Source organism: Phycodurus eques, chromosome 7 (genome assembly GCF_024500275.1).
Source record: "Phycodurus eques isolate BA_2022a chromosome 7, UOR_Pequ_1.1, whole genome shotgun sequence".
Lineage (NCBI taxonomy): Eukaryota > Metazoa > Chordata > Actinopteri > Syngnathiformes > Syngnathidae > Phycodurus > Phycodurus eques.
This window is the reverse complement of record NC_084531.1, coordinates 27,276,350-27,289,818: the sequence shown is the minus strand read 5'-3', so window position 1 is coordinate 27,289,818 and position 13,469 is coordinate 27,276,350. Positions and strand designations below refer to the sequence as shown.

The 13,469-nt window shown below is 38.4% G+C and overlaps 2 protein-coding genes across 3 annotated transcripts; both read left to right on the top strand.

The window, feature by feature from the left end:
• Positions 1–262: 262 nt before the first annotated feature.
• Positions 263–9,004, top strand: LOC133404994 (TPA-induced transmembrane protein homolog). Of its 2 annotated transcripts, XM_061681566.1 has the most exons (8): positions 263–362; positions 1,507–1,584; positions 1,817–1,867; positions 2,352–2,484; positions 3,160–3,320; positions 4,552–4,622; positions 5,321–5,517; positions 8,920–9,004. In XM_061681566.1, the coding sequence occupies exons 1-7, from the start codon at positions 306–308 to the stop codon at positions 5,514–5,516; spliced, it is 747 nt and encodes a 248-aa protein (XP_061537550.1). In that variant the 5' UTR covers positions 263–305; the 3' UTR covers position 5,517; positions 8,920–9,004. The 2 variants fall into 2 exon arrangements, with proteins under 2 accessions (XP_061537550.1, XP_061537551.1); XM_061681567.1 differs by lacking the exon at positions 8,920–9,004 and having other exon boundaries at positions 1,820–1,867; positions 5,321–5,516.
• Positions 8,808–13,376, top strand: guca1c (guanylate cyclase activator 1C). Its single transcript, XM_061681568.1, has 4 exons — positions 8,808–9,227; positions 9,304–9,453; positions 10,377–10,469; positions 11,292–13,376. The coding sequence occupies exons 1-4, from the start codon at positions 8,895–8,897 to the stop codon at positions 11,418–11,420; spliced, it is 705 nt and encodes a 234-aa protein (XP_061537552.1). The 5' UTR covers positions 8,808–8,894; the 3' UTR covers positions 11,421–13,376.
• The last annotated feature ends 93 nt before the right edge of the window (positions 13,377–13,469 follow it).

The following is a 13,469-nucleotide window of genomic DNA, read 5'->3' as shown; positions in this document are numbered from 1 at the left end:
CCAATCAGAGCGCAGGTGTTGTCGTGTGAACGAAACCCGCTCCTTCTCCCACGCTCACCTGTCAGGAAGTTTCAGTGACACTGTGGAACTTCGTGTTTCTCGTGTGTGTTCGCAACCTGCCGTGTCTCTTTAGTCGGACTGAGCCCAGGAGTTGTCCCACATTGCTTCCACCATTTGGCGGAGACGTTTACGACCACCCGCAGAAAGTTCGGTTACGTAGTAGTACTACTAGAGATATTTCCGGGTTCGAACTTTTTTTTTTTTGGGGGGGGGGGGGGGGGGGGGAGTTTTGCTTGTTGGAGAATATGGATATTGAGATGGAGATCGTTAAAACGAACGGGAACGACACCGTGGCACATTTGGTGAGTAAATTATCATTTGTTTGCCAAAAATAACAACGTGGACACTTACTTGACCACACCTCCATTCTCATATTTATGTTATTTTTTGAATTTAAATATCCATGTTAACATGGACGACTGACAGTGAATGAGTTGAAGTCTCTCCAAACGTCTCAATAGTGATCTACTGTTAGTCCACAACAGTTTTTTTTATTTTTTTATACTGCCAAATGTCCTGTATGATATTAAGTTTCAGCACAACAATCAATAAGACTCGTTTTCCACAGTTGTTCCACTTTGAGTCTGTTTACTTTTGTGCTCTTTAAAGGCACAATATGTAACAGTGTTACATTTGCCAAACAACTTCATAAAATAAAATAAAACAAAATCAAGTAAAAGGTTGAGGCTACTCAGACTTCTCATATCAATTTCCACAGATGGCTTTATTTATCTATGACACTGGCGGACCAGCCAGGACACCTCTCTTGTTGTGTTAGTGCTTTACTGTTCTGCGGTGCTTGTGCATCTCGAATGTACAATTATTATTTTTTTTCTCTGAAAAATATATAACTTTATTCTTGCAATATCATAACTCCGATGCCTAAAATATATATTTTTTTCTCATAAATGTGTGAGAAATTTTCTAAAAAAAAAAAAAAAAAATGTAACTTTAATGTTGTCATATTATGACTTCATTCTATAAAATATATAACTTTATTTTCATAATATTGCAAATTTCATCTTGAAAAGATAAAAATTTGTATCTTGAAAATATACCATTCGTCTAACAGCAGAATTGCCCAAATTATTTTGAAACATTTTCGGAATACAATAAAAAAAAGTTCTACGGACAAGAAGAGTCCAGTTTTGTGGCTTACCGCATGACCTGGATGACTGAGAATCTGTATAAAGGTAAAGAAAAAACACAATTTTTAGCAAGCAAATTTTTTTTATTGACATTGTGACAGTTACTTCAAAATGACTTCTCAAAAATGTACAATTCTTGTGAATCTGTGAGGGTTCTCTCTAATACTTGCTAAGGTTAAGTGGAGTCGCAGATACAAATTGTCATATGTCACGGTCATGTACAGGTGAAAACAAGCCAACCCCCTGTAAACCGTAACCCTTAAGTTTGATGTACTGGATAATGTGTGTGTGCCACCAGGGGACCACGGGGACCGGTGACAATCACGCTGACAGATGCCACAGCACCACCGAGAGAAGCGTGTTGCTGGCCGCTCAGGTGAGACTGACGCAGGAAGTTGTCATGTACAGGAAGTTGCCATATGTATTAACTGCTACCAGACAGCAAGTGTGTCCCCCCACGCTGTCAAATTTCACATCAAGTGTGGAGCAGACGTGTATTTATTTATTTTTCCACGCTAGTGAGACTCATGACTCACTTCTTCATTTAGCAGAAAGGGGCGGAGATTTTAAAGGAAGTATGGTGTATCCGTGTGTGTGTTTTGTTTCAGAAGAACGGTCACAACGGCGAGACGATGCGTTCAGGACGTCTGGCAACTGAGGTATTCAGTACTTCTCAGGTTTTACTTTTAATCGTATTTACATATCTTATACTAACATATAACATAACTCATCTATCTATCTATCTAGCTATCTATCTGGTCTAATAGTGGCTGAGTAGGCATTTATTTACTTTACTGCAAAGCACCATGCATTTGCATATTAGTTGTATAAATGTATTTTTCAACTTTTTTAAAATAATGGAATAGAAGCAAAATGTTTAAAGCTAGACATTATTATTTCATTAAATTATGAAGTTATTCATAATATTATATTCAGAGTAAAAAAAAAAAAGATATTTTTTTATGGTAATGTCTGGAATTTATTTACTCAACTAGCAGCTTTATGGGAGGGTTTATTTGCATTAATTTTACATTTTTAGAAACTTTTTTTTTATTTTTTTTTTTAATTCCCTCAGGGAAATTAGAAGTATGGCGTTAACTTGTTTTAAGTCGTGTTATTCATGCAAGGTGTCCTTTTGTGAAGGAGGGTGCGGTGTACAGGGTGAAGAGGGAGCTGAGCGAGGCGGTGTGCGGCAAAGTGCGCCTGTGGATGCTGCTCGCTTTGCTCGCCGTCCTCATGGCAGCCGTCATCCTCCTCTCTCTGGCCGTGTGCTCAGGTAACGCTCACGCCCGCAGCCCCGAAAAGCAAATTGTTGTATGTTCGCATGAGATGTCGGAAAGCTCGTGAGACTTGTGCTGCGAGAAAACATCCACGGGCACGTTTGATTTTGAAAAGGGACAGATGGGCAAGGTCATTCGTACAAATAAGTAAATAAATGAATTGAATTGAAAGGAATAAAGACCATTTTAATTTTTTATTTATTACTAATTTAATTAAAATTAATTGACCAATTAAACAAATTTAGATGTATATTTTAGAATGTTATGTAACTTTTTATTATTGTATTGTATATAATAAATCAATTGCCCAATTAATTCTAAAAAATAATCAAATAAATAAATATGTAAAAATGTTTTTAAAATAAATTTTTCATGTCATTATTTTCAATAAATAAATTAATTAATGATGTAATATAGTTAAAACATGTTAACTGGATATGTAACATTTCTTATTTTATTTATAGTAAATATATTAAATATTTGATCAAATAGATATTTAAATCTACATATAATAGATTTATTTGTAGAATTGTTCATTTTGCAAAAAAAGTATTTTATTTACAATAAAACATTTCTTTTAAAAATATTTTAAAAAGTCATAAGATATTGTTTTATATTATACTATGTATTATACTTCATGTGGTCCATCTGGTTCATCTCCCTCCGCGCAGCCGTTCACGAGGACCCGGACGAGAAGTTCGACCGGTCTTTGTTCCGAGTTCCTCGCATCTTCAACGGCAGCTTCCGTCTGCCCGGCCTCGCGTTCACCGAGGACCTCCTCAGCATTTCCTCCAATCAGAGCCGAGCCCTCGCCAGCGACCTGGAGGGCAAGGTGGGACAGCTGTGATGAAAAGCGAAATGTTTTCTTTCTCCGTTTTTTTTTTTTTTTTTTTTTTTTTTTTTTTTTTTTTACTTGAACGTTTCGGGGGCCGCAGTGTAGTTTTTTTTTTTTTTTTTTTTTTTAAACTCCCTGGAAGTCTGATTGCTCTTATGTCATCAGTAGCGTACATGCAGCTCACAGGAACTTAACTTCCTTCCTGCAGTTAAGACACCAGCAGCAATACATAAATAAATATAGCAATGCTTACTTTTGTCGTTTAAAAACAAAAATATAGAGACTTAAATTTAAAAGAAATGTAATTACAGAGCAACATCCAAATTGCTCCATTTTAATTTATGTACTTATGAATATGAATTACATGAATAATATATTCTCTATATGATCCAGATGAATTACTTCAAATGATATATACAGCGCAGCTGAAACAAAGTGCTGTACACAAATAATAATAATAATCAATATTATTTTTATCATGACTATTATTCTAAAAATATAATAATTATTAATTATAAAAAAATAATAATTCACTTTGTTTTAAATTACATACCTATAGATTTCATTTATATTATTATATTCCTTTAATTTAGTTACTGAGCAATATCCAAACATTGCAAAAAAAATAAAGAATTATAGAGAAACTTGCCAATTATTCGAATTCATTACTTGGCATGTATGTGAATATTTCATTTTAAGAGATGTATTTATTTATTTTTAAGTAAAAGTATTGGTAAGCAGAAAAAATAAAAGTAAAATTAAAGCCTAAATATAAGATAAATATATATATACATTTACTTTCTATTTATTTGTTCAGTTATTTCAGTTTAATTACTTAATAACATGCAACCTTAAATACCTGGAAAATAAAAATGGATGTACAGTGAAAAAATAAATAAATGCTGAACTCCCTCAAACCAACTTTAATTTAAATGTATATCCTTATTGTACCTTCAATTAATGTAATTGAATTATTTTAGCTGAATTTCTGATCAAAATCCAAACATTGTTGTTAGAGGCATTATTCTTTTATTTGAGGAATTTATTGTTTGACATTGAACGTTTCTAAAGAGATTTGTCGTTCTCTATGACCCGAGGACTTGAGACTTGCTTCCTCTGCCTTAGCGCTCACGTGCTAACATGCAAATATGCTGGGAATGCGCTCGTGAGAAGCTTGAGCGTCTGCGTGTCCCAACCTGATGACGTCCTCTCCTCCTCTCCTTCCAAGGTGTCAGGCCTGTACAGATCTTCCCCTGCACTCGGACGCTACTTCTCCAAAGCTGAAATTTACGCTCTCCGGTAAGCGTGACATCTAACACTGATATATACCTCGCCCTACGAGTGACCCGTCTTACGAGTTTTTCGTTGTTGCTCAATGATTTAGGTTTTTTGTCTTGATTTGCGAGCAAAGATTGGAGTTACGAACGCTAGCTAGTGGAAGGGAACAGCAGATAGTGAATTTCTCAAAAGGAGGGCAAGTGCTTGCTTCAAGAAGTTTTTTTTTTTTTTTTTTTTTTGCCATTCCCAGTTGAAGTTTACTTTAAAACTAAACATAAAACAAAGAATTGCACATTGTGTGTTTAACCAAGCTGCATAACTTATGAAAGCTTTTTGCTAAAACACAATGTTAATTATAAACTTTTTAACAACTTGTATTTGAACACAATAGGTAGGAACCCGTGCAGACATGTGCGAAAAATGACTAATATTACTTTAGAAGAAACCGTCGTGTATTATTATGTAAGTATTATACTGCCCCTGATGGCCAAGGCGCAAAACAGAAGGAGCAGCACAATGTCAATTGCCCTTGAAGCATGAAATCATGATGCATAAACTGTTTAATCTTTCACATTCTGTTTCATAATTATATTAGTGTATGTTTATGTAGTATTCAATACTGTTGAGTGCTCTTTTTCTTATCAAAAACACAGAAAATTCCCCCCCCCCCCCCGTCAAAACACGAAAGTTGAGCTTGTCGTCGTCTTCTAATTCTCCAGGAACGACTCGGTGATCGCCGAGTACCAGCTGACGTTCGTCATGCCCGAGGAGCACGAGGAGCAGCTGCGGAGGTTCACGCTGAGCAGGGAGATGGTGTACAACGTGCTCAGACAGTTCCTCTACGATCAGCAGGATAGCGACGCGTCCCCCGCGTCCTCTTTGTACATCGACCCTGTTTCCCTCAAGTTGTCATGAGGTGGGTTGTTCTCCAAAGTGCACATGACGGCACAAGTGCGGGCAACCACGCAGTCACACATTTGTGGCATACAAATCATCTTCAACGACCAAGCATTAGTGTGTAAATGTCATTATATATATATATATATAGACATCAAGGAGGTACACCTGCACAATGTCAAGCGATCGTTATTAGGATTCAGGCTCGGGTTACACCCTGGGGTGGTCGCCAGGCGGTCACGGGGCATGTGTACACAAACAAGTGTTCACACTTACTTGGACAATTTAGTCTACAAATAACCTAGCACGCGTGTTTTGGGGAGTCAAACCCAGATCTCCTGACTGCAAGGCAGTCATTCTTACCACTTGCTCATCGTGCTGTAAACAAAACAAACAAAAACAAACAAACAAAATATATACATATATATATTTTTAAAAATCATTCACTCAATTGTAATTATATATATTTATACGGACTTAATAATAATATAATAATGGATTGTTCGTTTTCCAAATAATTTTGTTCAAAGCTCATTGTGACCTCACGTCAGTGAGAGGCTCTGCAAATTAGATTGTGCAGGTGTACCTAATGAATGTATATCCAAAGCGGCTGGGTTTAGTTTGCTGTCACATACGTATATGACAGGTTTGACATTCATATGAACATGTGGGATCGGTGTCATGTAAAACAGAGTATTATTGTCTTTATAAAGGCGAGTTGTGTGCATATTTTAAATAAGCTTTTTATGATATTAACTGGTGAATATTAGCAAGAGGATGGCCTTCGAGTACATGATAACGATCCCTCTTTTTGTTGTAAAATGGAGGATTGCTGACTACATTTTGTAAGCCTTCCAAGTGTTTTTCTTGTGGTCGAACAACAGAGGGCGCAGTTGTTCCTGCTGCACTGTTTCCTGTACTGTATGTCTATTTCTGTCGTTGCTGCCCACTGACAAATGTACCAGGAAATCCTCACACACTTTTTATTCTTAAGAAAATCCTCACAAAATGTGGACTTACATGTTATTCCTGTCCAATGAATAAAATGCAAGTTCACATTTGAAAAAAAATACATTATTATTAAAAAAAAAAAGATTCATTGGCTATCTAGTAACACATCAAGGGACAAAGTCACTCACTCTGACTGTAATCCCGCCAAAAATCTCTTTTGCCGCTGACATGTTTGTCTGCGCCACTAACTGGATTAAACGTGTTTATGCCAAATTGTCGGGAACAAACATCCTGATGCTATTTTGTTTTCATCAAACTAATTACCTCATCATCGTCCAGACCGATTGAGGTTGTTCTTGACAGTTCCCATTAAAGGCCTAATGTGTGCCGACTGTGTTTGGCTTTTTTTAGGGGGCTTTTTATTTGTGCGTGATTCTACTGCAGAAGAGGAAATGTGTCATGATAACCCTAGAACAGGAAATGGAGATCAGTACAATATGAGCAATACAATTGCCACAGTGGCTAATGACTATACATGGGAAATGAGCTGAGAAGCTTGGCGACAAACTGACGCTTCCTGTTCCCGGCATTTTCGAAGAGTGAGTAGTTTTACTTTATTTCGAATAGGAGTACAGATGCATGTTGTCTAATCAGGTGTGTTTGTAATATATTCTATATCATCCAGTGGTGCTTTGAGATACAAGATTGCTGATTTATTTTCCTGAGATACGAGCTGTGTTTCAACCAATTTCTGTATGGTGGCAGTCCACTCGACTCACTTCACAACGATGCGGTTTGACGCTTCAAAAAAGGAGGCTTCAAGCTTATTATTGCCACTCCCAGTTGACATTTACTGCCAAACTAAACGTAAAACAAATAGAATTTAGTGTATTTAAATCAGCAACAGCGTTGCCTTAGGGAAGTCAGTTAAGCTTAATCCTAGCAAGCCATACAAAAGGCCATAGATGTGCTAACAAATAGCATCAAAGTCACAGCGTTAAAACCCTTTAAGCGATGGATGTTTGAACACAAACGGTGAAGCAACACATTGAAAGATCATATAACACTATTCACAGGCGTTATGCTCTGTGAAGAACAACTAATCTTACTGCATCTTACTGAGGAATTGTGACCGTATATCTGTATGTCTGTTTATACTGCTCCTAAGTGGCCAAAGCGCGTACACCAGAAGGAGCAGCAAAAAATGTGGCAAAAATAGTTTCATTTGTTTTCATTTTGTTTTGCTATGTTGTTACTGTGGGTTTTTATGAAGTACAATATTATAAGAGCGCTATTTTTCAGATTAAGAAGCACTATTTTTACCATTAACTCCAATGGGGAAAGATGATTCGAGATACAAGCGTTTTTCTAAAGTCGTATCTCAAGGCACCGCTGTATACCTTTTGGATTCCAAGTGTACCTAATAAAGTGGTCAGGGGGTTTAGTTTGGTCATAGATGACAGGTGCGAGATTTTACAAATTGTGATGATAACCATAAGGCAGGAAATTAAATTAAAACAATTTCCCCAGCAGATGCCACTGGACGTAAATAGCATGTAGCTCGAAGCATAACGGCACATGTACGAGATTTTGAGAAACTGTATAGATTAGACTATGTTTTGCTCCGGCCCCCATTCAAAACAGCAAAATAGAGATGTGCTGAAAATAGACACTATGGGATTGAGAGCCATTTTTTTAAAAGCATCCCCAGATTAGTGCATCAGAGTTCCACTGAGGCCACTCGTGAGTCAGTGCTGCTCTCTGCTTAAACTTGTATTTGTCATTCTCATTTTAAAACACTTGTTGTGCATGTTGCCATCTGTATATTTTAAAAAAATATATATATAATATCTTGACAGTATCCAATATAACTTTGTCAGTTTGCCATTCAGCTCTTGTACTGGATCTTAGTGTTTGTAAAGAAGGGTGCAAACTACATGTTATTATGACAACCATGCTTATATACTATCAATTGGTAGGCACGGGATATTGCAGAACCACGTAGAAGCATTTTGCATGGAAAATGTACACTGCACATTTTAGAGGCCTTTTATTGTGGACAGCCTAATGTTTCCCAGTCAAAATACATTCTTCGATGGGGGTGCTAATGGACTTTTTGCCCGATAGAAAAACATTGGTTCGGGGGCACCAACCTACCTATCGCCCCCCGCTCCCCCTCACCCGCGCGCAGGAGACTATAACTAAAACGAGGGCAGGGCCTTGCTCAAAGGTACCTCAACAGTAGCCGAGAAGCAGACTACTACCTCTAGTAGTGATTTGAGTTCTATTTTTAATGGAAAGGAAGTTTGATGCCAAACATACAAGTGACTTAAGTACAAAATAAGGCTCTCGGTGTCTGCCTCCGAAAACCAAGACCTCACCCATCACGGTGCCGTCTCCCGGAGCTTCTGAGAAGTCTTGCCCCTGTTATCCCATTAAAGGGTTATGTCTGCTTTTGGCTCCTGGCAAGATCAAGAAGATTACATTCAGCCTTTTGCGCGGGGCCGACTGACGTTCCCCTCGCTGGTTCCGTTCCCGCCGGGGCTTCTCTACCTCCGCATTGTGAGGAGCAGTCCAGCCAGCATGGGCGCTTATAGCTCCAACATGGACGACATCCTGGAGGAGGACATGCACCACTGGTACACCAAGTTCATGAGGGAGTCGCCGTCGGGCCTCATCACGCTCTTTGAGCTCAAGACTATGCTGGAGCTGAACGGCATGACGGCGGAGGCCAGCAGCTACGTGGACCAGGTCTTCTTCACCTTCGACATGGACGGGGTGAGAAGAAGCAAACGATGCCAGTATATGGGAATAAATAATCTGAGTGAATTTCTCATCTTGTTTACTTTTGCAGGACGGCTACATCGACTTTGTGGAATACATCGCCGCCATCAGTCTGCTCCTGAAGGGAGAAGTCAACCAGAAGCTCAAGTGGTACTTCAAGCTCTTCGACCAGGACGGAAACGGCAAAATCGACAAGGATGAAATGGAGACCATATTTAAGGTATGTCGTGTTTTTTTTTTTCTTTTTTTTTTTTTTACGACTGGGAGATTCCAAAAAAGTGTGAGTGCTTAATGGAAGTGATCTTAAGTGAATGAAAGTTGACACAAGGTCTAATCCAGGACTTCTTATTTTTAGCCTCACTAAACTAGTCTGCACTTCCTCATACTTATACCGTGAGATACAAAGGAACCTCGAAAAGTTGTGCAACTTGGAAGTGAATTTTGGTTTGCACTTGCTGCAGGGCCTTAGAACCATGCCAGTGTGAAATTGCAATGGAAGTTTCAAAATTGGTGCAATTTTGAGTTAAATTCAGATTTCCACTTGTGCATGGCCTTAAGACCAAGCCAATGTGAAATCAAATTGGAACCTCTAAAAAGGCTACAATTTGGAATTCAGTTCAATTCGGGTACTTGCGGCATGGCTTTAAAACCACCCCACTGTGCATTTACAGTGGAACTTCCACAAATTGCTGCAATTTTTAGTTTGATTCAGGTTTGCAATTTTTGTACGTCCGTAAGACCATGCCGATGTGTATTTACAGTGGAACCTCTGAAAATAGCTCAAATGTTTAGTTTCATTCAGGTTTGCAATTTTTGTACGGCCGTAAGACCATGCCGATGTGTATTTACAGTGGAACCTCCAAAAGTGCTACAATTTGGAGTTCAATTGATGTTGACAATGCTGCACAGCCGAAAGACCGTGCCGATGTGAAATCCCAACTGAGCCTCCGCAAGTGCTCAAATATGAAGTCCAATTCAGTTCAGATTTGTGCTTGCTGCTGTACGGCTGATGTGGATTTACAGTGGAAACTTAAAAGTCCTATGTCCCAAAAGTATTGCTGTATGGCCGTAAGACAATGCCGATGTATCTTTTCTGTATTGGGTCATAAACTGCATGCTCCTGAGCAGAGTATCTCCCACCAGGCCATCCAAGACATCACGAGGAGCTACGAAATCCCCCCCGAAGAAATCGTCACGCTCATCTACAAGAGGATCGACGTCAACGGGGAAGGTGAGGTCAAACCTGCACTCATGCATGCGCACCATAAGAAATGGGTGAATGCTGAGAGACGAGTATTTGTACTCGTGCTATCAAACGTCAAAGATTCATGTGAATATTGAGAGTCGGCCATTTGTGTGAATACTATTCATTGATTTGAATTGATTCATCAAAGATTTGTGTTCATGCTGAGAGTTTATATATCAGATCTGTCTGAATGCTGAGGGACAAGCATTTGTACAAATGCGATCGAGCATTTGATTATATATTAAACAAATATCCGTCTGAATGGTTCGAGAAAAGTATCAGTACTAATGCTATAGAGCATCAAACAAATATTCATGTACATACATTGAGCATTCACTCAAAGGCTATCAAATACAATGTCTATATGCTAAGACACAAACATTCACTGCATTGGTTGTCAAAAACTATTGAAAACATGCTGAGAGACGAGCATTCTCACTGCTGCCTAAAACAAATATTGAGTGAAAGCGTCGAGAAGCTACTACTTAAACATTCATGTGAATGCTGACAGACAACCATTCACACATTGATGCTACAATGCTACGAGATAAGCATTCATGTTATCAAATGATTAACTGAGTACATGCCGAGAAACAGTACAACGATTTACATTAACGCTTTTGTATATTCAATAGTATTGCGTGGATTCGAAGCGATAGCCATTCACACTAATGCGGTGAAAAGGTTTTGTATGAATGTCGAGACAAGTCGTCATGGGGTGTGCTATGATATGCTGTTATAAGTCTTGCTGACATCATCTCTCAGCATTCATGTGAAATTCTGGACACCCGCCATCTTGTTGCCCAGGTGAGCTGACCCTGGAGGAGTTCATCAGCGGTGCTCGGGAGCACCCGGACATCATGGAGATGCTCACCAAGATGATGGACCTCACCCACGTACTGGAGATTATCATCATGGGACAATGCAAGAAGTCCAAATAATGAGCCGGGAGGGACGCCACTGACTTGAAAACTGCACCTCGCCCCCTGGTGGAGCCTTCTTTTATCCTGGAGGTTCCTTCCAGAGGACGAGAAAATGGCGACGGGCCCAAATGCGGTCCGCTCAACCGCTTTGCTACAATGTAATGAGTAGAGGCTTCATCAGGTAGGAACACTATTGATTTTGATCCATGGGCCAGGTAGCTTAGATGAAAAATCAAAATCGGATTTTTTATTTTCACCAGTCACAATTGACGACAAATGACGATGTCTGACACAAGACGGCGGTTCAAGTCAAATATTAAAAATAAAAAAATCATAACACAGGACACAAGATGGCTGAAGTAGTGAAATGTCAAAAATAAATCATGCACAGGGATGTTTTTCAGCTCCTTTTCAACATTTCTGGGATTTCCAGTTATGAACCCTATGGATTGTGAGTGGTGGGAACCCTACGGACTTTCAAGTGAGTCATCACAAGATGGCTGAAGTAGTTAAAGTCAAAAGGAAGATTTTTATTTTTTTTTTCTATTCAACTTCGAAATTTTACAGATTTCAATCTGTGAACCCTATTGATTTTGAGTCATATCTGCTACAGTGGATTTCCAGTTGTGAACACTCTTGATTTTGAATGGATAGATCGTGCAAGTGTACCTAATGTTGTGTCCGCTGACCGTATACGCCCATGTGATGTTTTAAATTGCTTCCGCGATAAGTGTTGCCTTAATAGGTTTCTCCTCACACTTGATACGTTTGCTGAGTGTTTCTTCAATGGCCCACCACTACAGACCGGAAAAGTTTGAAAAAAAGTCAGTCCCCGACACCAATTTCCCCAATCGACACGAAATTGGGTGGACGTTTATCAGAACAAACTCAAAAAAGGTTGGGAAACGCTGGACAAGACAGATGGGCGATGCCTATGCAGTCTACTGTGGGTGGAAATTGAATCGAAAGCCAGGAGTTTCCACACACTGGAACGCAACTCAGCACAAATTCAAACAGATCAATCAATCAAACAAACAAACAAACTCAATAAACCCAGGTTACCTTGACTTTGGAGCAAATATGGTTTCACTCAGCTGATTATCAAAGCACATGATGCCTTTTTACACCAGGGCTGGCGTTAATAATTCCCACTTGCTAGTTCTTATTGGTACTATGACAAAACTCAAAATAAAATATTTAATTGAATTGATAACTTTGCTCGAATTAAGTAATGTACTCTATTCTCCATTTCATTACCATTTTTTATGAACGTACAAATCAAGGCAAAATATTATGTTTGTTCTTTGTCTGCCAAAATATTTCTACTTAGCAGGTAATTTTTGTGTAAGAATTTTACTTGCTCCAAGCATTTTAAATTAAGTAAAATATTACAAATTTTATTATTTTTGTTTTTGTTTTTCAAAGTCCAGCTTTTGTCGTGTAGGAATATTTGTATTTGTATTGATAGTGACTATATAGCATCCAGCATGGTCGAGTTACTTTTTTCATGGGTGGTTATGGCCTGGCTACGTTTACTATATTTGCGAAATCTTGCGCAGTAGAATTTTCCTCTTCTGTTCGCGGAAACCTTTTTTGCTCAAATTAAGTAATATATTCCTCATTTCATTACTTTTTGAGCTTGTTGATTTAAGCCCGGTTTCTACACTGTAGGAACATTTTGTTAGCCAATTTAGCCTTATAGCATCGTTGGCTAAGTTTTATTTGAACATTTTCAGAAAACAGGAAGAAATGTTTGTTTTAGCAAGGACATCAGTATCATCAATTGATATTCTAACAGTAATCAAAATGACTTGCAATGATGCCATGAGGCTAACGATTTGTATGAATGTATACTACCAGTAATATCCATCATATTCTGGTTACTTTTCCGGTGGGTGGTTTTGGGCTAGCTTTGTTAACCTGTTTTATGAAATCTCGCCAAGTCACACTTTCCTGTTCTGTTGGCTGAAAATGTCTTCAATTAACTATTTTCTTCATTTCATTACCTTTTTTTCTCCTTTTTTTTTTTAAAAACAATTTTATCTGTGTTAGGATAATTCCATTAGT

Excerpts from the sequence above, each read along its gene's own strand:
- LOC133404994 (XM_061681566.1), top strand. The coding sequence starts at position 306 with ATGGATATTGAGATGGAGATCGTTAAAACGAACGGGAACGACACCGTG. Across the intron at positions 3,321-4,551 it reads CCAGCGACCTGGAGGGCAAG|GTGTCAGGCCTGTACAGATC; the intron begins GTGGGACAGCTG and ends TCTCCTTCCAAG. Across the intron at positions 4,623-5,320 it reads GCTGAAATTTACGCTCTCCG|GAACGACTCGGTGATCGCCG; the intron begins GTAAGCGTGACA and ends CTAATTCTCCAG.
- guca1c (XM_061681568.1), top strand. The coding sequence starts at position 8,895 with ATGTCTGCTTTTGGCTCCTGGCAAGATCAAGAAGATTACATTCAGCCT. Across the intron at positions 9,228-9,303 it reads TCACCTTCGACATGGACGGG|GACGGCTACATCGACTTTGT; the intron begins GTGAGAAGAAGC and ends TTACTTTTGCAG. Across the intron at positions 9,454-10,376 it reads AAATGGAGACCATATTTAAG|GCCATCCAAGACATCACGAG; the intron begins GTATGTCGTGTT and ends ATCTCCCACCAG.